This window comes from Acinonyx jubatus, chromosome A2 (genome assembly GCF_027475565.1).
Source record: "Acinonyx jubatus isolate Ajub_Pintada_27869175 chromosome A2, VMU_Ajub_asm_v1.0, whole genome shotgun sequence".
NCBI classification, from domain to species: Eukaryota; Metazoa; Chordata; class Mammalia; order Carnivora; family Felidae; genus Acinonyx; species Acinonyx jubatus.
In genome coordinates, this window is record NC_069383.1 from 77261237 (window position 1) to 77285897 (window position 24661).

Consider the following 24661-nt stretch of genomic DNA (forward strand, 5'->3'; position numbering starts at 1 on the left):
TGACACTAGCTTACCAAGGAGCATTTTATGCATTGAATATTTGCATAAAAATTTATCTTAAAATCTCTGCACACATTATATGTACATCTAATACGTTTATTTTAATTTTTCCTGGATACTTCACATAGCCTGAACCCTCCTGTCTCTATACTGACTTCAGCTAAGTTACGTAACACACTAATTGTGCTTTAATCAGCAACAACACTGAATATTCTGATATACTCTGTGAGTACTTTGAAATTTTCCTTCTGGAAATTGTGGTTTCAGGTTTACATTTGACATGTAGGAAGCACAGCTTGAAACAGGCAGCTGTTAGCAAAGAGCACAAGTAACATAAAACAACTGACATCTGAGTCCTGATTAATCATCATTTCATCTGGCAAAGGAAACTAACAGCCAAGTTCATACACAGCCACACAGCATGTTCTTGGAGATCTGGCCTGCTATTAAAACCAACACTTGATATAGCCCAGAGCTATCAAAAATGTTTTCTATATCATTTCAAATCCTGGTCCCTCTCACTTAACTACAAATAGAACAGCTAGAAAATCTGGCACTTACCGTGCAAAATAAAGCAAATTTAAGGCCCAAATCTTTCTTGCAGCTGGTAAAAACCTGCTAAAAGAAATTTTAGGATACAGATAGATTTGGGGGAATAGAGGTAAGTGGCTGGGAGGCTGGGTGGATGAAGGCTAGTATGCCATTTATTTCTTCTTTTATCAGGACTCGGAGACCCTGAACAAAATGGCCAACACCGATTCATTTGAACATAGGAGTGCTGTTTGTTTACTCAGCCTGATTGATGGGGGAATAAGCAAGTACTGTCATTACTTCTAGACTGATCACCTGGCTTCCTTCGGATTTATGTACCATGGTTGCAGACTGGCAGTAAGAGAGAGCCCTGTCTGCGCTCAGGCTTGCCTTGGTAATGGTGTTTTTGGGTAGCACTGGAGAAGCCATCTCTTCTTGATGCTACAGTTTTCTCATCTTCAAGTTATATTCGTCAAGACCTTAACCCCCTCAGGGAGGCAGAGAATGAAAGGACCTGAAAAATGCCCAGAAATATTATTTTCTGGTAGCTAGGAGTCACAGTGAAAGGATCCTAAGCTGCCAAAACTTTCTTCTCCCAGAGGGGTACAAGTAATGAGAAGCTGCTTAGAAAAAGAATTCTTATCTGTTGACTGATAGGATCCTGTGGCTTCGTGTCTGCCTCTCCAGGATGTCTGAAAACAATTTTCAGATAAGGCAGGCTGTACGATAGAATGAATTATGCATAGAATAATGGCAACGCAGAAAAGTTTCCCTGCACGGGGAAGGGGCCACGATGAGCCGTAGCACGTTGGGGAGGGTGGAGGGCTAGAGTCAAAGTGCAATTATTGCAATTATTAGAACCATGCATAGTGTGTGACTATGAATCTGAAGGGTGGAGCACAGAAAGACGCCCAGGTGGGAAGAAGAGGGGAGAAGAATAGGAGCTGTGCCATGGCCTACACCACAGATTGTCTAGCTGCTGGTAGGAGGAGCTTTCTTACTAACATAAAACTTGGAACCAGAGTTGGGGGACCTCCAGATAGTTGTCAGCTGGATGTTTCCTATCTCATTTGTCTAAAACTTGGGCATCTGCAACATTCTTAACTTGCTTTCCTGGCCATATGGTTTCTCTGAGAGAGCATGAAGGAATAAGGGGAACTCCTACACTGGACATCATTTTAAGAGTAAAAGAAGAACAATTTTCGGATGGGGAGGTAATGTGAAATTTTGGAAGAAAGCTATCCAATTATATTATTAGTAGGAGTGGAATGAGGAAAACGAGGATTGAGTTATATAGGCGTTAGCAAAAAAAAAAAAAATGGTTTAAAAGTAGAGATACACTTCTCATGGACAGAGACTCTAAAAAGGTACATAGCCTAAGAGAGAAAGATTTGAAAAATAACTCCCACTGTAGAGAATAGTTTTGATAAGACGGTAAAGACTAGGTCTCCAAAGAACCCATGGGGGCCTTTGAGTGATAAAAGAGCTAGTGACAAGAGATGGGTGCTAGGGCTGTGTCGGGTCCTTGGGCCTCCCCATGGGCAGCTAAAAGATGGGAATACACCTGTAAGAATTAGGGAGACTAAAACACAGAATGCGAAAATGGAGCAAAGTGATTTTTGTTGTTGCTGGTACTGTTATGTGTTTATGTTTCAGGAGAAGACTTGGTGAAAAGAGAGACTTACTGGCTGGGGAAGTTGGTTCCAGATGGTGAAAGAAAAGACCTTGCCCAATCCCTCTTGCCTCTTCCCTCTATTCAGTGAGAATGTTTCCCAACGTGGAGATGGTAATACAATTAAATGAAAATCTTATCTTGCATCATTGTGGGAGAGTAGACTAAACAAAAGCCCATAATAACCCATGTTATTTGAGTTTGCTTCCAGCTCTGAATTCTGGGAGAAACAGCAGATGAATCTGTGGGATCCCCATGAATAATCTTTGAGGATTCAATAAGGGGAGGACTGTCAGAGGGTGAAAAAGAAGGAGGAAGGGGAAATTCAAGAAATATAAATTAAGATTAAATAAATCAGTAAGCAGGATGTGTTTTGGTAACTCTCTAGAATAGAGTTTTAAAGTTTTTTTTTTTTTAACGTGTATTTATTTTTGAGAGAGAGAGTGAGACAGAGTGAAAGTGGGGGAGGGACAGAGAGAGAGGGAGAAGCAGAATCTGAAGCAGACTCCAGGCTCTGAGCTGTCAGCACAGACCCCCATGCGGGGCTCAAACTCACGAGTGGTGAGAACATGACCTGAGCCGAAGTCAGATGCTTAACTGACTGAGCCATCCAGGTGCCCCTAGAGTTTTTTCATTAGAGAGCATGCAGGCACTTAGAAAGGGATAGCATGCATTCACTAAGAATGAATTTCACTAGAGAACATCTCTGTGGAACTATTTAGGGAAGAATTGTAGCCCTGGAGGACCGTGACTTCAACAAGGCATTAGTGACATTACTTGCACTCTTGTGGAAAAGCGACAGCGATAGGAATTGGTTGAGAAAGAGAATGGTTTGGAAGAAGGTGTATATAAGGTTAAATTTTTACCAGTGACTTTGGAAGAAAATATAAATAAGCTACAAGACCTTCACATTTTAGAGCTGGAAGGAACCATGAAGATGCCCTAAGCCTTTTGTTTTATAGATGAGGAAACTGAAGCTCATAGGGTGAAGTGACTTTCCAGAATTTACACAACCAGTAAACAGAAAAACTAAGATTGAAGTCCAGTCTCTTGATTTTTCCAAAGGACTAGACTCCCTTGCTGGCAATAAGGTGATATTAACATAGGAGAGATGTAAATTTCTGAATTCAAGTTAAAATGACAAAAGTGAATAAAGGAGAAGAAAACTAGGGGAAAATGAGGTTACAAATGCAAAGCTGAGTGCTGCAGTTCAGCACCAGAAATCCAAGGGTGGCTAAAATCAAAGGTGGATTATTGAGGGGTTTACTCTCTTTAGATTCCATTTCATACTTCTTCAGAAGTCATCAGGGAGGAACTGTCCCACAGTCCCTATTCTCTGAGTGACTGTCGGCAGACTGCCTTTTTGGGGAAACCTTTTAAAGATCCCTGGTATTTTTAATGGTGCTAATAGTTTCGTGCCTGCTAGGGTTCTAACTGTTGTAGATGTATTATCTGCTTTAATCCTCATAACAATCTTATGCAATGGATACTACCATTATCCTATTTTGTAGACTGAGGAACTGAGGCACAGAGTGCCTTGGGATCTTGCTATAGACTCCAAAGGTGATGGGATTTGATCCCAGGCATTTTGGCCCTGTGCTCAACGTCCCACACTTAATCCATTCTGCAACCCCAGCTCTGAACCTCTGTCATCTGCAATTATTCTCACTATGCGATAGCACTGGTATATTTCAAGTTATAGCATGCTTGTCTTCTTTTAAATTTCTGAAGGCCTTAACTCCTTGATTTGAGGACCATGAGTCATCATTCCTTGTTATCAGAGTGTGTGTTATCAAATAATATATATATATGTATATATTTATACATTACTTTTTGTTTTCATTTTTCAGTCTGTATTTTGCAGTGGTTCCATAAGCATTTGCTTTCTGACTGGCCATCTTCAGAGATAACAGCAGTTGTCTGAGAATCCACTGGGAAATTTTAACTGTGACGTCGAAAGCTTCAAGCTATAAATATCATGATCACGTTTGACTTCATGATTTGTGCGAGAAACACAATGACCTTATGGCACAGCCTGTTATCTCCTAGGCCTGGAGAGGCTGCATGCAGGTTTAATCGAACCCCTTCTCCCATGTAGCATGTATTACAGTTTTATGTTCAGTGGTCAGACACCTTGGGGTGTCCATTTTCTGGGTGGTTTGAATTTAGGTAGGACTAGCTATTGCCGTGTTTTCATTGTAACCCAGCAAGTCACTAATATATTGACTCAGTTGGCTTGAGGAGAAACATTTAGGATGCTGGACTTGGCCAGGTTACTATTATTTAGCAAATGACATGATCTAAAATTAAGATTTCTTGTATTTTCCTCATTTTTGTAGTTGCAAGGGGTTATTTAGCATGGGCTTCATCTGCAATAGTTGTCCATCAGGCCAGTGTTACCTGTTGTTGAACATCTGCCATCGTTCTCCCATTCTTCCTCCTCCAGATGAGCTCAGTTCTGTGTGGTTTCCCCCTATTTATTATGTTCTGTGTCTATGCTTCACGTTCACTACATACGATGTTCTCAAATCTACATGCCTTTGCACATGGCATTCCTTCTGCTTAAGATAACCTCCACCACTTGTCAGCTCAGCTAATCCATTCAAAGGTCCCTTCTTTCTTGATACCTCATGTCAAGCTGAGACTCTTTTTCTTGTACATATTTTCTTCATAGCACTAATCAAAGTATATGGTGATTTCTGTTCCCTAATTCCTCTACTGGTATGAGAACTCGTAAGGACAGGGGCTTTGTATTGTTAATTTCTGTTTCCTCAATGCCTTGCAGAGTATAGAGATGCTCCATAATGTTTGTTAAATGAATGAATTGCTGAATGAGTTGGTAGTTTGCTACTCCCCCATGTAATCTTTCCTATTACAAGGATAGATTTCTGTGGGAAGAAAATAACTGGCCACCAACAGGCAGTGTAAAGATAATCTCGAACACTATTGATAAACAATTTGCTGTGCAATATGGATCCTTCACTAATTACATTCAATTTTGCACTAAAATGAGATGACACATAAGACATGGAATTGGCTTAGACGTTTAGGAATCTGAAGCAGAGTATTTCGTATGATTAAAACCGATTTCTTCACATTATTTCTGTGTCACCAACTGGGAATATATAAAAGGAAGTCAATATTATATCAAGTGGATCTGGTCATCAGACCAATTCCCTTTAGGGTATAAAACTGTCTTTCATTCTGAGAAAAACAAACTAAGAGCCTTAGCCCTGAAACCTCAATTCTCAAACAACATATACCTAAAGTAGGGGTCATATAAATGCATATCTAAGGCCGGCTTCACCAAATGAACTGATATTAGGATCTGCTGATAAGAGAAGTTGTTTTTTTTTCTGGAGACAAATGCATCATATACAAGACACATTAAGCAGCCAAACACTCAGAACTGTCATCAGTTGCTCACTTATTCTTTCTTGGGAATGTCTAAAACTTTACCTTTCTGATAGTCAATAGCTGATTGTGGAGTGATGCTACTGTCGGCATCAAAACCATCCTTATGTACCGTTGAGTATTTTGAGTTACAGACCAAAGTTTCTGAAAGTTTTACTTCTCTCAACATTTTTTAGCAAGTCAGGGGGACTCTTCTTTTTAGTACTCTGGGTGTCATGCTTCATTTCAGTGATGTCCTCATCATGAGAGCGAAAGAGTATGAACTGTGAAAAAGAGCTCAGGTAGTCTGTTCTTTGATGTGAAAAGGGAATATGGATTGGAAATTTCTGTCACCTGTGAGGCTCCACATCAATCCTGTGGTCCCTCTTCCCGTTCAGGATGTCTGTGACGTACCCATTTCAAACATGAGCTTTGTGCCTTCTGCGGTGGCACCATGCCACGTATTTTTCTCAACAGAAGACAGAAAGGCGTGTGCAAGTTTAGAGTCTAGTGGAAATAGATTTCCCACTCAAGAGATTGTCCCTTCACAAGGATTCCTTTCAGAACTTACAGTGTCATTGGCTTCAGAGACTGTGCTAATACATTAAAGGGAACACCGATAACTCATTTTTGTGTGGACCTGTACTGACCTACAAAAGTTCCAGATGGTGAGAGGCATCAAATGTTTACTTTCCGAGAGAAACACTGTCTATACGGCTGAAGTATATGCATTTGAAAAATAACTCGTTGTGGCTGTCCTGGGAATCAGGAGATTCAATAATAGCCACCATGGGTTTGCCCTTGCACTCTTGGCCGTTCATCTATCTCTTTGGGGCTGTTTTCTAAGATTAAGCCAACAACTTCAGCTGTTTTATCACACGTGCAGTCCTGAATGCTTGGCTCCGTCCTTTTAATTAAGCAATTATATATAAGTCTGGAAGAGAAACACTGAGGGCTGCACTTTGAACCATCTGCTACCTCATAACCCACGTGAGTACAGGAAGCAGGATGTGAACGTGGTGATGGTAAGAGACCTCACTGACCCTGCTCTTCCGAATGACCAAGTTGCACTGTCAGCTGTACAAAATCCCGGATTGGTTTGTATTTTAAACTGCAACTGGAGGTGGTATATAGTTGAGAAACCGCCTGAGGAATCCAAGCTGTTCACATCACATGAGTTATCTGCCCATAAAGGATGCCAATCATATTGTTACTGTGGAAAGGATTAGTCATTTTTTTTTTTTTTTTTGGACTGCCCTACCTGCAGTACATCTGGGAACATTTTGCATGAAAACAGTTGACTACAGCCCATGACTGAAGGCCAGAGATTAATCTGGATTTAGGAAATCACATAATAGAGTGTAGCAAATGCCAGTTTACTCAGTATAATCTGCAAAAGTCACTAACTCTTGCATGCCGTGGCCCCCCGAACACTAGTCAAAGGTTCATACTGCCTTTCCCGTTCAACAGCCTGACTCAGTCCTGATGATTTTGTAGGGGCAGTCCAGACAAAGGATTCTTTATCTGTGGTGAAAACTTACAAAAATGCCTTGAAGTTACCCTGATTTCTATCCCAACCTCTCCCGAAATCGCTGCACTCAACGCCTGTGGCTTGCAACCTGGACAATAATATACTTTCATTGTCTCCATTCGTGGCAAATGGATTTATGAATAGAAAGGTTACCCATTTGGGTGCTCTCAAAACTGAAATGATATGCAAACCACATAGGACTCCTCGAATCACGTTTTTTTGGGGGACCAGTATTATAAGACATGTCGGGTTTCTCATGGTGACAATGCTGCTCTGTCTTGCTCCCTTCCTAACAGGCACTATTGGAGGAATAACTTTGTTTCCATCCTGACTCAGCATGTGCTTAGAAGAAGAGCCAGAAGGTATTTTGCCGACTGAATCGGTTGGCATCTGACTTTTGCTCCCCTTTTTCTCCATGAATTAATTTTCGAGAGAAATCAAGGAACCGAATTCATTTGGGTTCCAGTCACTAACAACGGGATCAAGAGGTCTATGTCGGATCTGGTCCAGAGTGTGTTAGTGTTTGCCAGTAACACCTGCAAAAGCATGGCTCCCAGGGGGACTTGACACCAACAGATCCGTTAGAAGCAGGTCTTTTCGTACCTCGGGGATTGATTTTCGACAATGCCTGTTCGAGGATTTAACAGAGCCACAAGTTGCATTAAACCATGTTTTCTGTGACCCCTGAAGTGACTTGCCTAACGACAACACCGACAAATATAGTCTTACCAATGAGAGAGACATTTCTTTCCTTGTTAGCTGTTAACCAAAGGCCAAAAGTTGTTGCTATGCCTGGGGGCAGATGAGGGCTATGGCCCAGTTGAACAAAAAAAAGGTTACTATTTCCTCCTGAGGTCCTGGGGCAATAATTTAGGGCAGAAGGTCACATACCACATTATTTGTAGCAAATAGAACTGTGTTATTCACGGTTTCCCCGTTGGCTGTTCACTACTTCAACAGAGGTGTCAGGAAGAAAAGCAAATAGTGTAGTGGTTCATTGCGCTGGAGCGGAATCAAAGAGGCCAACGTTTGGAAGCCCCGCTCCTTCCCTCGCCAGTTGTGTGACCTTAGGCGAATTGTTTTAACTCCTTTAAGATTCAGTTATCTTGTCTGTAGAAAGGAAATAATAGTAGTCCCTTGCTTGAGAAGTTATGCGAGGATGAAATGACAAGTGAAGTATTGAACTCAGGGGCTGGCACTTAGCAAAGGCTCAACAAGTGATAGAGATGATGGTAACATCTCACCCAGCAGTCATTCATTCAGCGGACTTTGATCAGTGCCAATGGTATAAGGCACTCTTCTAAACTTTAGATTTTTCTGTCATGAGTAAGGTACCCCCACTGCCTTCCATGAAATTATAGTCTGGTGCAAGAAAGAAAAAACATAGCCAAGGTTTAAAATTTTGAGGTACGTGTATACAAACTTATACAGAAACACAGGTGAACGAGCAACTAATAACACTCAGGTGAGTCATGGCAGGCCCTCCTGGAGAGGAAACTTGTAGGCTTGATCTTGAAGGATCAGTGAAACGTCACCAGAGAAAGAGAGAAGGATGTAAGAATACATAGACAGAGAAGGGTCTTTGTTTTAATAGTATCCGATAGTTTAGTATTATTAGGGCACCAAGTGTCTTGCAATATTTAGTAGAAGGCAAAGAACAGAGGGACTGTAGCTACACTGCTCAGTGTTTTATATGCTGTGCTAAACATTTTGGATTGTAGCATGTGCTAAACATTTTTGGATTTGTTTACAAAATAAAACCATGAAAATTTGTAATTAAGGAAATGACGTGACTTTTAAAGTTGTGTTTAAAAAAAAAGGCTAGCTATAGTGGGGGTGCCTGGGTGGCTCAGTTGGTTGAGTGTGTCTGGCTCTTGATTTTGGCTCAGGTCATGATCTCGTGATTCGTGGGATCAAGGCATACTCAGCATGGAGCCTGCTTAAGATTCTCTCTCTCTCTCTCTCTCTCTCTCTCTCTCTCTCTGCCCCTCCCCCACTCATGTTCTCTCTCTCTCTCTCTCTCTCTCTCATAAAAAAAAAAAAAGAAAAATAAATACAAAAACGCTGTACTGTAAGGCATCCAACTTGAAAAGAAAGTCAGGAAAGGTAATAAGATTAACAAAACACTCATCCTGACTTAGGCTGTGAGTTCATGTAACCCCAGTAATGATGAATGAGTTCATACTAGAAATATCAAGATTGGAGGTTTAATGGAAAATCTCAGCCCACCTAAAACTGTTTTATTTGGAGGGGCCCTGGGTGGCTCAGTCGGTGGAGCACCCGACTCTTGATTTTGGCTCAGGTCATGATCTCATGGTTTGTGAAATGGAGCCCCGCATTGAGCTCTGTACTGGACCCTCCTGGGGATTCTCTTTCTCTTTCTCAGCTTCTCCCCTGCTCCTGCTCTCTCTCTCTCTTTCTCATAAACAAACAAACAAACAAACAAATAAACTTAAAAAAACCTCTTTTATTTGGTTGGTAGTACTCAAATACTTGTGTCTTCTTTGTTATCCTGTTCATGTCCTTACAGGCCACCTTCAATCCTTCTTGGAAAGAAGCAGGTCATAAATAATACTGGTCGTTGGACAGAATAGAAAGGGTAAAGAACTTTTAAATCCCTGCTAAAGCCTTTCTTTAACGTGGAAATGAACACTGAGAGTCCGTTCAGTGGCCATTGGTAACAGTTGAAATTTGCTGGATGGCACCAACTTGTGTGGGCTGTTGGACTTCTGTAAATCTGGTTCCCAGTGATATTCCTTAAAACTACTGTGTAAGCATAGGTGAGATGTGCTTACGACATACGTATAGTTTTTACTTCTACGGAAAGGTACTTTCAATGGAAAAATTCTGAACAAATTGTAGATGACGTGTTCAATCACATCTGTTTTCCACATTGGGGAAGCTTAACTGCCTGGTTTGTGTCCTACGAGGCCTCACTGTGAACCTGATGGCAGCTCCCCAAACCGGAGGCACAGTGCCTGGGAGAAAGCAATGGGTCCCTGGGATGCATGCCCTACAAATTCAGCCCTATTAAGTCATGGCAAATGTTTCAAGATGCTTTGCCATTCTGACCACTTGGCAAGGAAATCCGGTCTAAATCTGGAATATAGTTTTTGAAAGTGTTTGCTTCTATTGTATTCTCCCGTGTTGCAGTTCCCTCTATTGGAAGGTAAAGTCAGAGCTGGCAAGAATCAAGGGTTTGTCACTAGTAACAGAGGGATTTCCATAACATACCAGGTGGTGATGTCAGAAATAGCAACACCACAATTTCAGTGTCCAAAGTCCCACTGATACACTGCCTGGAGTATCAACGTTTGCTTAGAATTTAACTCCAAGTGTTTCTGGAACACTATTCTTAAATTTCCAAAGTCCATTAATTAGAAAAACACTCTGTAAGTTTTCAACTGCATTTTTCATAGGCCAGTAAAAGCACTTCTACTACATTAAATCAATGAACTTTCATTATCATAAATTGCCAAGTGTTGGCTCCTTCCGTATTGAAATCCTGAGCCTTATGTATTGATCCATTTAAAAGGCACATGTTTAATGGTAATTTGAAAAGAGAACTTTGTGTTGTTAAAGCAAAATCACATCTTAGGTTTAGCTAAAGGTGTCAGGAGTCCTAATTCAATTAGCTTACCTATTCATCTATTTCACAGTATAAAACACTTGCTGATATGTCAGGAATGTCTGTATTCCTTGCATTTCATCCTATGACCTCCGTCAAAGACATGTGATGGTAAAAAAAAGCTGGTTCTCAGCCATGGGCCATTCTCTTGCCCATTGGACAAGTGGTCCTGATGGTAACCTCTTGTTTTTCACAAGAGTAGTTTCCAAATAAACACGACAGAAGGGGAATTAATTAAGGAATAAATTAACCCCAAAGCAAAGGAAAAAAGAAAAAAAACAAAACCAACCAACCAGCGCATCTTAGATAATTACCTCTGGTGAGAAATTTCTACAATGAAACAATGTTAACAAAAGCATTTTAAAATTGCTGTTGCCTCCCTCCCGGTGATAAAGTCCTTGAACAGTATTGCCCTTTTTTTTTTTTTTTTTTTTTTTGAGGAGGGGAAGCAGGAACAATGAGGGGAGGTTTCAAAACAATCAGCTTTGTGAAATTGCTTTAGAATGAAAAGTCTGGAAAGGAAATAAATAAAAAGATTCTATTTGAGATAACTTTTGAGTTGGAGTTTCCTGAAGCTTTGGCTCTGTGAGGGGTTGATCAGGATAGCAGTGTGGGAGGCAAGCTCTCAGGATCCTAATGTTGTTTCTACTATTTGCAAAGTAGTAGAGACTTCACCTTGAATGACCCCCAATGCCTCCAAGAACTGTTTCTCTTGGACTGTAGTTGTTAAAAGTTAAAAAAACAAAAACAAACTAACATATAATAATGATATAATAATAATACCAGAGGTGCCTGGGTGGCTCAGTCAGTTAAGTGTCTGACTTCAGCTCAGGTCGCAATCGTATAGTTTATGGGTTTGAGCCCCACGTCAGGCTCTGCACCAACAGCCTGGAGCCTGCTTGGGATTCTCTCTCTCCCTCTCTCTTTGTCCCTCCCCTACTCACGCTGTCCCTGTCTCTCTCAAAATAAATAAATAAACTTAAAAACTAATAATATCAATAATAATATCTACTAAAATCTAAAATGTTAAATGTTCATTATGTGTGAAACACTATTTTTGCTGTTTTTAAATGTATTGTCTCATTTAATTCCTATAATTACCAGGAAGAGAGTACCATTAATATCTCCAACTTAGACATGAGGAAAGAGGCAATGAAGGCTTAAATGAACCCTGTCTGCATGCAGAGTTTTAAATCACCGAGCTGAAATTAAAATTTTAGGAAAGCCTTGCTAAAAATGTATAGTTGTAGCATATCTGTGCCATGATCATTATATATGCAATATTAAACTTACTAAATGCAACTATCATCTTTACTTTTCTGGTGATTGACACACTAAAGATAGATTAGTGAATGGATTTCTAATGCTGTCACTCTGCTTTTGTTGAGGTCAGGATGATGTTTCCTTCTCTTCTGCATTAGCTATGAGCATAGGCTGTGGCAATACTTGGCCCTCTGATGACTCTGTGTGGACTAAGAACAGAGCCCTCTCCTCATCTGGAATGGCCATGGGTGCCCAGCTCTGTGAACTTGGTTGGTTGTCTCTGGACAACTCTAAGCGCAAACGAAGTAGAACCCATTTGTGTATCTTTGTGGTATCTTTTGATACTGAAATCAAGGTATATCTTTTGTGGCCCATGTGCAGGCAGTAGAGGAGGGGAGAGTGGGGGGAAACTTTTGTCCCACATTCTCACTTTGCTACATCATCATCCTTTTGCATCAAACCCAGTTTTCCATTGTAAGAAAATGCTTATTTGAAACTTATGAACACCTAGACTAATCTGGAATAGGTGGGTTGTGGCTGTGACCCCCAGAGTCCGAGATTTGTTTACCTGGTAGAGGCATTATCCTTGGTGCCCTCGGTACACAGGCAAAAGGATGCATTTCCTAAACTCACCTGGCTTATCGGTTGGTGGAAAACTAGATCTGCAAATAAACAATGGTATTTAATAAGATAGTAGTGGTGATGTGTGTTTACGTTGTGGGAGCTTGGGAAGCGTTTCTCAAGAAGGGTAGGTTTGGAAGTGAGAACTGAAGGTAGGTGGGGTTTGGGAAGGCCTACAGACAGCTGAAGAACATTACATCCCAGGTGGAAGAAACACTGTGTTCTCTCTTTCATGAAAGAATGTGCAGATCCTCTCTGGGAGACTATGAGAAAGCAACTTTCCAGGGAGACTTCAGAGGCAGGCTTGATGTTTACACTGATCTAAATGTCTTTTTCCTGTTTATCTCCACTGCCTTCTGCTCATTCTGTCATGCTCTCTGGTCTCCTAGGGCTTATGCTGTCAATTGATACTCAGGTCCTATTCTTACGCCTGTTTTATATATGGGTTTGATACCTCCTCCTTTGCTTATACAGGCCTCAGGGACTCCTAAGAGGTCTATTTTTTTTTTTTTAAATTTAAGGTTTATTCATTTTTCCAAGGCAGAGACAGACATGAGGCAGGGAGGGGCAGAGAGAGAGGGAGACACAGAATCCGAAGCAGGCTCCAGGCTCTGAGCTGTCAGCACAAAGCCCGACACAGGGCTTGAACCCACAGACCGTGAGATCATGACCTGAGCTGAAGTCAGATGCCTAACCGACTGAGCCACCCAGGAGCCCCCTAAGAGGTCTATTTTTAAATTTATTTTATATTCTCTCTGCTCCATGTTACCCAGACCCTACACAATAGTATTCTTGATGTTCCTAAAATATAAATGCTTAATAGATGCTTATTTTCTGATGAAAAATTATTTTCATGAGAGCCCTGGTTGTAATATGTAGGTAATTGAGATGCCGGGTTCACCAAACTCCTAAAAATACTACCATAATCAAGTGAAATAACAATTGGCTGGGCTTCTTCAAAGTGAGCCTGACAGAGAAGAGCCAATTATTTATTTGCTTCATATTTGAGATACTACTTCTGTGGTAATCCCTTGTATCGCAATAGTGGAGCATTTTGGTTACGCGAGAAGTGCCCTTAAATGCCATATAGTTCAAGTACCAACATGGACATGCTGCTTCACTTTCAAAAATGGGCCAGTTTTGCTTGAATAACCCCAGTGACAGAGGACTCACTTCCTCACACCCCCTGCTGTTTCATTTCTAGGACATCTTCCTTATGTCGGCCCTAAATGCGCCTTGTTCTAGATCAGTGATTGCCGGTTGGGAAGGGCCATAGCTCTGTGATTTGGCAAGCCATGGGAACATTTTTGGATGTCACAACTTCAGGTGCTGCCGGCATCGAGTCTAGCGGGTGGAGGCCGGTGATGCTGCTAAATAAACCTCCCAAGCACAAGGGCAGCACCAGCCCAATACTGCCAAGGCTGAGAAACTCTCCTCTAGGTTCACCTTATTGATCCACAGAAAAAGTATAAAATTTTCCATCCGGCAGTCTGTCTGAGACTTGGACATAGTTAACTGCACGAAGGCTTTTGTATCTCCAAGTTCTTCGATTATTTTTCTAATGCTGTTATAATAAGACGAGCAATTCGTGTGTGACTCTTCCTAAAGCATTTGAATTTAAAAAAGAAATGAATCATTGGGAGGGAGGGCAATGCTTAATACAAACTGGCCAGTGGCGGACCGCTTTTGCACCGTGGACTTGGTGGAGGAATAAGAGAGTGGTGTCTTCATGTGCCGTTCCCCTTGCCCCATCTAGAGAAACTCCGTGAAACCTACTGCAAGGGATTTAGTTTAAGGAGTTATTCTGATCAGAGACATGATGGAAGCAATGCATGGCATTCCAAATCCGTGTCATGATGCTAATGTCACAATGACTCTCTCCCAGGGCTAGAAAGGTCCTGAGATATGGATATTGCCTGTAAAAGGGTCTGACTATCCTGGGCATGAGAGAGAGGTAGTGAGATCCTTTCAAGGCTCTCTTCTGCCCTTTCTATGAGCTCATCTTTTAGATACCATCTAACCCAGGCCCCCATTTGTTGCTGAGGTCACTTTAACACTCAGGGACACAACAACCGGGTCAACTAATACCTGTCATTTCAGTTAAAATGTGCTCCAGGTCGGCAAGAAAGACTGAAAAAAATGACACATCCTCTGAAAAAGAGAGAGGAACGTTTTTGGGACAATTCAAGGGACATGTTTGAATGGACAGCTGAGGAGCTCTCATTGTAGTCTGTTTAAAAAAGCACAAGCATGAACAATGCTTCAAAATAAGTACCCTGTAGACAATGGCCCAGCTAAAGGCAACCAACCCGATACTCTTCTTGAATAAATACTATTTTCCCTTGAAGTGGGTAGATTGCAAGCTTATGGGGAAGAGCAGAATCATCTTAAAGAGAATCACCAGAGGAGGTCAATAGATCCCATGTATATTTGCTAATAAAGAAGGATTTTGGTGCTAGCTTTCATTGATTATCCAGTTAAGAAATCAATACTGTTGCTTTATAAAAGGGACAACCACAGAGTGGTTTGCGCTACTTAATAAGAGTGTTGGGAAAATAATTATTAAGGTCTTCATCCATGGTGATACAGTTTAACTCAGTAAATCATTAAGAATTTCCTCTTTCATGCAGTTTTCACCCTCTGCAAACAATGCCTATTGTATGAGCTAACACAGCAGGAGGTATCTCCTCTGCTGACTTCCAGAGAGTTCTTTTCAGTTAGTGAGAAGATAATGAAAGAAGAGGAAGCAGGAGAGAAAGCATCTCCTCAAGCAATCCCACCAAGAAAGCAATCCAGGCTCACGTAGGGGGATTATTATCATTCTCTAAAATCCTCTCTCTCAACAGGCAGTTTTGTAACAAAAAACTCTTTGGTTTGGGACTGGGCGTTACAATTAGATGATAGGAAGTTTTCAAATTGGGTGGTGGATTTGTGTTAGTACATTTCTTCTCTGGCTTCACCCTCTTTTTTCCCCTCTGCTCAGTTCAAGCAAAGATACTTTCCATTAAATATTCAGGAAGTCAAAAGTAGTTAAAAATGGATTACAGTGTTGCCTGACGTAAATGAATCTTTGTGGCTACCGGCTACATGCTGTTACTACGGTTATCAGACACCGGGGTTTATGAGAAGAATCAGTCCAGGAGTAGTAGGCAAGTGTGAGAGGTACCCTGAAAAATCCACTCTCTTAAAATCTTTTCTTCATTAATATACAAGAGTGCTCTAAATTCAGCATTAGAAATTTATTGCTTTGGATTGCCTTTGACTATGTTTTAAAATTCTTACTAAAAGATTTATTTCAAATGGATAACACACTTTAATTCTTCTTCTTTCTTTCTTTCTTTTTTTAAAATTTACTCATTTATTTTGAGAGAGAGAGAGAGAATGCAAGTTGGGGAGAAGCAGAGAGGGAGGAAGAGAGAGAATCCCAAGCATGCTCTATGTTGTCAGGGCAGAGCTGGATGGGGGCTCCATCTTACAAACTGTGAAATCATGGCCTGAGCTGGAATCAAGAGTCAGACACTTAAACAACTGAGCCACCCAGGTCCCCCTAACACACCTTAGTTCTTAGCTCTATAGCTAAGAATTCTCTGAGCTCCCCAAGGGGTCTCCCTAAGACCTCTCTTTGTTCATGATGCCTAGCTGAAAGCAAGACCCTGTGGGGAAGTGTTCCTTGGAAGCTGTCTGAAATTCAGTGTATAGACAAATCACTCCACCCCCTAGTTTACTTTGGCCAGGACCAGTGTGTGGTCTAATGAGAGCCTGAGCAGTCAGGACCCCAGGGGGCTATGGAGGAAGGGGTGAAGCCATCTCTGCACTTCCTCTCCAGCTCACTCCCTTACTGTGTCGAGGCCTTCGTCCTCTGGCCCACGGATATCTGCCACAATATTCCAATTGGCCTCTTCAGATCCAGTGTCTCCTTCACACTGTGGCTCACTTAGCCTTCCTCCAGTGCAACTTTCATGCTATCCATCTAGCATGCTATCCATGCTATCCATCTTTCTCAAAACCTTTCTAAAGGTTGTTTCTGACCTTGTGAGCTATATGAACATATTGGGAATTGTAGTTACTGTTATTTCATAGGAATATTGTACCTGAAGCCAGAGTGTGAGTTCCTTGAGGTCAAGGCTGTGTTCTTTCTTACTTTAGTGGTCTTTCTAACCCTTGTCCTAGTGCAGAACACACACAAGGGATATACACAGATTGACTTGTTGAAGAAGCATATGGGGCACCAACAATGGCCTCATGGGACTATTTGGCCACTGGGAAGGCCATGGAGTTGGTTTTAGATGTGGCTCTTCTACTGACTTTTCCTATCATTGTGGGGACCTAATAGTTACCATTTATTGAATATGGTAGTGTTTTGGTGAGGCATTTTCCACAGATGCTATCAATTTATCCTCTCAACAACTTATCAAGGTAGATGCTATTTGCTTATTTTATTTATTTACTTTTAACGTTTATTTTGGAGAGAGAGGGAGGGTAGGGGCAGAGAGAGAGGGAGGCAGAGAGAGAAGCAGGCTCCAGGCTCTGAGCTGTCAGCACAAAGCCCAACTTGGGGCTTGAACTCACAAACCACGAAATCATGACCTGAGCTGAAGTGAGAAGCTTCACTGAGCCACCCAGGGACCCCTATTTTGCTTATTTTACACATGAGCTAAAAAATGTGGAGTTGGAATCATAACCCCATCTTTCTGGTGGTGAAAATTGATATCCTTCATTATAGCATGATACTTTTGGATTCTTTATTTGTGCTGTGGAAACAGAAATCATATCAGCATTTGTGACTTCATGTTAATTTTGACCACATGATTGAAATAATAAGCTAGGTCCTTTGATGATTAAGAAGTGGCTTCTTCCCTTGTGAACTCATACAGGATTTTAGTAGCCCAGATTTTTTTTTTTAATAAAACAATTTGCCCCCTCCCGCTGCCTTTGGAAGGTACATAGGTAGTAAAAGAGTAAAATTAGTTTAAAAAATCTATTTGCCTGGCATAGTTTAATTACTTTGGCTAAACAGGTATTTACACATCTGGTGTAGAGTGTAATTTATTGCACTGAAGAAACTAAGGTCAGAAAAGCATATATATATTCTCTTACCAGTGGTAATATCAGGTATAATATAAATATTTATAAAATGATTGGCACCCATCTGGTGAGATTATTATTGAAAGATGACAGATACATATTTTTAATTCTCTCTTCTCAAATAGCAAATCCTGTCTCTCCTGATCCAAGTATAGAGATAGTGGCAAAATTAACATAATATGCTCTGAGATGTGCAATATTTTCTATCCACCTAATGAAGCCAAAGGGTGTTTATGAAAAACCAATTATCCTAATTACTCATAATATGAGGGTGTGTTCTGAAGAAGGAAAGAAATTTGAAGTAGCTCATTTAGAGCAGCACAGAATTGTACATAGAATTTTAAATGCCAGGAATCTAGGAGATAGAAATAAGGTTATTCCAATGCAAATAGAGCCGACTTAAGTGGTTTGTGACATCTAAAGATAACATGAATGTAATCTGACTTCCGTTAGTGCTTGGGGCTTTGATTATAGTAATTTGGTAAGAGGCAAAGAACATGACTCTTGGAATCACGGACTTTTATTATTGTGACCTTCATGCCATGGACTTTTATTATTGTGACCTTCGTGCCTCTCACCAAAAAAAAAAACAAAAAACAAAGATTGAATGGCAGCTAACGTATAGAAACCATATGGAACAGTTGAAAGAGCACAAAAGTACATAACATTTGAGTTCTAGTTCTTGAGCTGCCTACCAATAGGAGTTTTCATGAAACCAGTCTTTCTGGGACTTGGGAAAATGAGAAGGTTGAGTTAGTAATTTCTCAGCTCTTTTCCATCTCTAAAATTCTGTGACCGTGTGAGTAAAAATTGCTAGAGTTTGAATAACGTGTTCCTTCTTTTTCTAACATAATTATAAGATCCAATTGTCAACTTTTTATCTTAATTTAAGTCACAGGCTGAATTGTTTCCCCCCCCCCCCACCCCCCTGGCCACCATGGTAGTAATTCACTGGCTTTTCTGCATACATTTTCAGATTTGCACCATGAGAAACTGTTTACAATTAGTCTCTGAACAAAATGATGCTTTAGTAAAAATTAGTGTAAAAAAACCCCAGAGTTTAGATGCTATTTCTTCTGATAGTTGATTGTATGGATGGCTTCAAATAATCATGTCACCTATACCCACATCCTTTGTGATGTAATTTCATAGCACTTGTCCTGGGGGCAGGACATATTTCTCTGCTCCTCGACTCTGGGCTGAGCCCTGTCAGTTGCTTTGGTTAACAGGATGTTAGAAGGAATGATAAAGCAGAAACTTGGAAGGGGCCCGTGCAGTTAACTTTGCATTTCCTTGCACCTCTGCCGTTGCTCTGAGAAGAACACGTCTGAGCTAGCCCAGCAATTCCAGGTGGAGGATAAGGAACAACCAGGAATAGAGCCACCCACAGCTGAACCCCACCTCGATCAGCTCACTCCAGCTGATCTTCAGATCAATTTAGATTCAGATCAATTTATAATTATTATAAATTATAATAATAAATCTTGCTTTAAGCCACTGAATTTTGGGATAGTTTGTTATGCCACAGTAGCTACCGGAGACACTTCTAAACAGTTTTCATCACTAGAGAAATGTTATGTCTGCAAGCCCGTATTACCAAATACCCACTGAAATAATCGATTATATTTTAATATTATCCATGAAGGCAATTATCAGGATATTTTCTTTTTGTTTCCCCAGGACATGAAACCAAAGAGACATAGCATTTTAACAATAGTGCTGGCCAATCTTACCTGTATGGAAACACTGCTGTATGAGCCGCCGATGACCCCTGCAATGAGCAGTGGGATATTTTCTTGGATGGCATAGGATCCATCAGGACACATATACTCAGCTTCATCCACTTTAGTCAAAGATGCCCTGACAAATTCCAGTGATTGCTCTAATGCATAGGTATCCCTTGAGCATGTATCCAAAATGTGCACACCCAACTTCACTCCTGGTAGCAAGTAATTGTCTTTGTTGATTTCATCAATAGCAAACAACATGGCTTCCAGGCGTTGGATCCCTCGGTCCTCATTGATTCGCCCACATTCCTCAGTTCCAGTGCCTTTTTCATTAATAGGAAACAGACCCCCTAAAACAAGGTCACCTTCTATTTTAATTTCCCTCCTCAGAAAGTTATGGTCCCCTAAAGAGAGTAAAAATCCCTTTGAAAACAAAGCTAACATGAGAACTTGGAGTCTTGTCAACATCTTCATGAATCCTGCTTCTGTACCTCCGGGAGATATCAATGGGTGAAGCCAATGTTGCCCGCTAGTCCTCCTCTCTCATTTCCAAACTGGATCTTTGGCCTGTCCTTCAAATAAGGGAGGAACAGACTAACAGAGCCTGTTACCAAATTCCTAAAGAGATAAAAATTATATGAACAAAAATGGTAAACAAAACATTAGTGATTACATTGAGGGTCCCCAATCAGACCTTTGAAGGGATCATGACTCAAATTACCAGTTAGTAAACACATACTGCACCACTACACCAGGCACTCTCCCCCCAGGGATTCTCACCCAGCCCTTACAACACATGGTGACGCAGATCTTAGTGGTTCCATCTCCCAGAAATGGGTACTGAGGACTAAAACAGTGAAGCGACCAGTCAAAGTGTACCTGGAATGGGGGTGATGTTTAGACTCTGGTTTTCCTAATGCCAAGTTCAGTACTCCACCTACTTGGTCATTGACTCTGGTCAGTCAATGGAAGGGCAGTAACTTGGATTGAATCTGTATCCTTTCTCCTTCAGCTACATTTATAGACCAGCCCTTTTTATTCACTCTTTTCTTTCCATTTGAGGACGAAACAAAACATCCAAGTGACTCTTTCACCGTTTCTGCATTTCTGCCATCACATTCCTGTCCTTCCTTTATTCTAGATACTCTCAGCCCGCTGCAATCAAGATTCTGCCTTCACTGCTCTAAAAAAAAAAAAAAAAAAAAAAAAAAAAAAGGCGGTTCTGGAAAAAGCTACTACTGATCTGCTAAGTTTTCAAATCCACTAACCCCACTGTAGGCCTCATTTGACTTGAACTTCATTGAAATTCTGACTACTTTCTACCTGCTCCAGCTTCCTAGGTTTCTGTTCTCTTTCTTCTACGTCTCAAATTTCATTGTTGAACACCTCCTCCCCACCCCAGGCTCGGTCATCCACTGTCAAGGTTTCAGCTCTCACTGAAATGATTCCTAGGTTAGCTGCCTGCTAAACAGCCCTGCCTACACATCCCTGTGACATCTCAAGGTCTGTAGGTTATAGACTCTCGCTTATCTCTGCGATTGGATCTTCTTTGTATCCAGGTGCTCATGCCGGAAACCTGCAAGCTTGAGCCCTTCCCACTTTCCCCGCTTCCACCCTTAATTAGCCACTAAGTCCTGTAAAGTTTACCTGATTAGCTTCCTTCAACGCCACCTCTTTGTTTATAACCCCTCCGTGCTAGGCTCTTGTTCTCACTAACAGGACCATCGCAGGAGGTTCTACAGACCTGCTGCCGGCCCCCAAGGCACGTTTTTATCAGTTAGGAAAAGATAACCTTACTCAAGTACAACATTTTCAAATTTGTATGGTATCACCTGGACTGCAGATGATGGGGGAAAGTTCCAATTGCCACCGATAGCTGCCTCCTCCAGCCAGCGTTAGGCAACTCCTGATGTGGCCTCACGTTCAGAGGGGTGTAGTGATTACCAGTGGTGGGGTCTGTGCAGTAGACTGTGGCTTAGGATGCTTCCAGAAATCAAGCTTCTTTTTACATTATAGGGTAGAACATAACGCACCTTCAAGGATACAGGCAAAGCCCTGCCATGATAATCATGTTTTTGACAGTAGGCTGGGGTCTTCCTAGGGAACATTCCAGAATCCTGGTGTGGAGTAGCCCAGTTGCATGTACACAAGCCAGCAGACCTACCTACCTACCTACCTAGCACCGGAGCAAACACCGGCCGGCACTCTTGTGCCGCCTGTGCGCCGCCCTTCTCCCCAGATGAGGTAAGCTTATTATTTTTAGAGTCCGGTGAGAGAGGTGATGGCAGAGATTCCTGGAACATTCTCCTGACAGGGTGCTGTTGCATGTTTGTGTGTGCGGTTTGGGGTACCTGCCTGCTCTCCTGCTTTTTGTACGTGATTGTGTATTGGTGGGGTTTGACGAGGGAGGGGGTCCTCCGGGCTGGTCTTCCACTTGGTCAGGATGTCCGAAAACCACACAAGCTGTGTGCTGTCAGCTTTGTCGGTAAATGTTCGTCATCTGAATGGTGGCCCACCCGAGGAGGCACTCGAGGAATGCAGAGTCTTACTTGCTGCTCAGAATGGCCCGTCTCCTACCAGTCTATACCGACTTCCTTCAGCCTCTAGGTTGAAGGATTGACTTCTTCGTGCTCCAGAATCTTGTCCCTGGCTAGCTCTCAAGCCTTACTGTTCACCAGGCCCGTCTGCTCCCTCCTACCTCTGCGCCTCAGCCATGACTGAACTATGTTTACCTGAGAGGACTTCTAGAATGTTGATGGTGCCTGATGTGGCTCATGTTTTTCCCTTTGCCATGAATGCCCTTCTATACCCATCTGTCTGGCAAACACCCACTTATCATCAAAGACTCAATAATCACTACCAGGAAAGGCCAAGAATTTTTTCCTCTCTTCCTTCTCTGCTCAAATCCTGCTTTATATTCCTACTGTAGCTACTTCAAGAAATGTTTGCTATTACTATTATAGTTCTTATTTGTTTCTTTGCTCATTGGGAATAAATAAAATGGCACAACATTGAGGATTTTTAAGGCGTGAAGAAAAAAATCAAAACCCAACAATAAAAAAAGAGACAGGAACTAGTTCAGTATGTACTTTAACAGTTTTGACATTTCTCCCTTCTCATGTTAGCAGTGCCCTTTATTTATTTTTAAAAAAAATTTTTCTTTAACCTTTGTTTATTATTGAGAGACAGAAACAGAGCGTGAGCATGGGAGGGGCAGAGAGAGGGGGAGACACAGAATGCGAAGCAGGCTCCAGGCTCCAGGCTCTGTCAGCACAGAGCGTGACGTAGGGCTAGAACTCACAAACCGGGAAATCACGACCTGAGCTGAAGTCAGACGCTTAACCCACTGAACCACCCAGGCACACCTGCAGTGCCCTTTAAAGCCCAGCTTTCCACATGCTTTCTGTTCCTTTTGCATGAAGCAAGTGATAGATTGTTTTCTTGAGACATGTGAGTCATCCGGGTTTTGTTTTGTTTATTTAGGTGTGAGCCTCAGCAATGACAGCGGCAGTCATTGGAATGCGCAGCGTGAGCCCAGAGACTCTCCGGGAGATCTGCCACGGGGCACTAGAAAGTCTAATAATAAAAATCTTTTTAAGTTTATTTATTTATTTTGAAAGAGAGAGAGAGGAGAGAGGGGGGCAGAGAGAGAGCAAGAGGGAGAGGATCCCAAGAAGGCTCCATTCTGTTGGTGCAGAGCCCAATGCGGGGCTCAATCCCCTGTACTGTGAGATCATGATTTGAGCAGAAACCAAGAGCTGGACTCTAAATGGACTGAAGCACCCAGGAGCCCCTAATAATAAGTTTTTAAAAAGTTTATACTGTCATATATATATATATATATATATATATATATATATGTATGTTTCATATCAATTTCTGGTCTCTCTTTGATCTCTATGTGTAATTCCCTTTGAAGCAAAACTACCATGGAAGGCAAAAGACACTGTGATCATTATCATGAATGATAAAGAAGCAGAAATTGCTCTATAAAATAATTGTTTTATGTGTCTAATAAAAGAGAAGAGCTAATTAAAAGAAGGTCATCAACACAACTTTACCGTGTATCTGAAAAACAGGTAGGTATCTCTTGGGTCAGTAGAAAGTTTGACTACTCAAAGAGTAAAGACGACCTTACAGTTTATGGAAAACTTAATTCTCTCTTAAGAAAATGCTCTTGGCCAGGGTGCCTGGGTGGCTCAGTTGGTTAAGCGTCTGACTCTTGATTTCTGCTCAGGTCATGATCTCATGGTTTGAACCCCATGTCAGCCTCTGTGCTCACAGCATGGAGCCTGCTCAAGATTCTCTGTCTCCCTCTCTCTCTCTCTGCCCCTCCCCCACTTGCTCATGCTCTCTCTCTCTCTCTTTCTCAAAGTAAATAAATAAACTTAAGAAAAAAAAAAAGAAACAAAATCCTCTTGTCCAAAGCCAACTTGAAAGGCAACATCGCATTACACTGAAAGTAATAATACATATTAGTCTGCCTGTTTCACAAGTAGGGGCTGTATTTTATTTATGTTTGTGTATCCAGGGCCTGGCATAATGTCTGCCTGCAATCCAGAAGATACACAACAAAAATTCCTTGAAGGGACAGGGACATCCATGACTAGTATGTTTGCAGATGACTCTTGAGTATTTTATTTGTGGCATAGTAAAGGGGAACTAAAGTAGAGAAAGGGGTTCTTTGATTTCATCGCCCACCCTGTCATCTCAAGGTGCTCTTCTCCTATTACTCTGCTGGTAGAACTACTAACAGGTAGAACTGTAGATACTACTTTGTGAAGTTGCCAGAGAAAAATGGTTCCTTTGTATTTGGAAGGAATACAAATACCTGCTGAGGCGGGCCCCTATGAAGGTAGGAGAGATGTGGCCTCAGGCTGACCTACATTTACTTCAGTGAAAGCTTCAGCGAGGAGAATACTAAATTAGGAACATGCATATTATCCTCTTTCAAAGCATCAGAGGCGCATTCACTCATGAAATATTTATTGAACACCTACTATGTGTGTGCTAGGCCGTGAGCTGGATATGCAGAATATACACTGTAATTGCAAGCAAGTGAACATTATGCCTGCTGTCGAATAACATTCTAAATGCTTAGGTGTTTTTATGCCAAAAGGGACAGAAAGGAACTCGTGTCTGTTTCTACCAACTATCTCTGCCATTTATGAAAATCTTCCAAATAAGTTTACCATGGGTTTCTTTTAACA

The 24661-nt window shown here is 41.5% G+C and overlaps 1 protein-coding gene across 2 annotated transcripts in view; it reads right to left on the minus strand.

The window, feature by feature from the left end:
- GRM3 (glutamate metabotropic receptor 3) overlaps nt 1–24661 on the minus strand; it is a 219156-nt gene that overhangs the window by 78065 nt on the left and 116430 nt on the right. The window contains exon 2 of one of the 2 annotated variants that reach the window (XM_027071784.2): nt 19458–20069. The exons of the other annotated variant lie outside the window; for it this stretch is intronic. Within the exon in view, the coding sequence (XP_026927585.1) occupies nt 19458–19925 (468 nt within the window). The 5' untranslated portion in view covers nt 19926–20069. The remainder of the gene's footprint in view (nt 1–19457; nt 20070–24661) is intronic. 2 annotated transcript variants of the gene reach the window in all.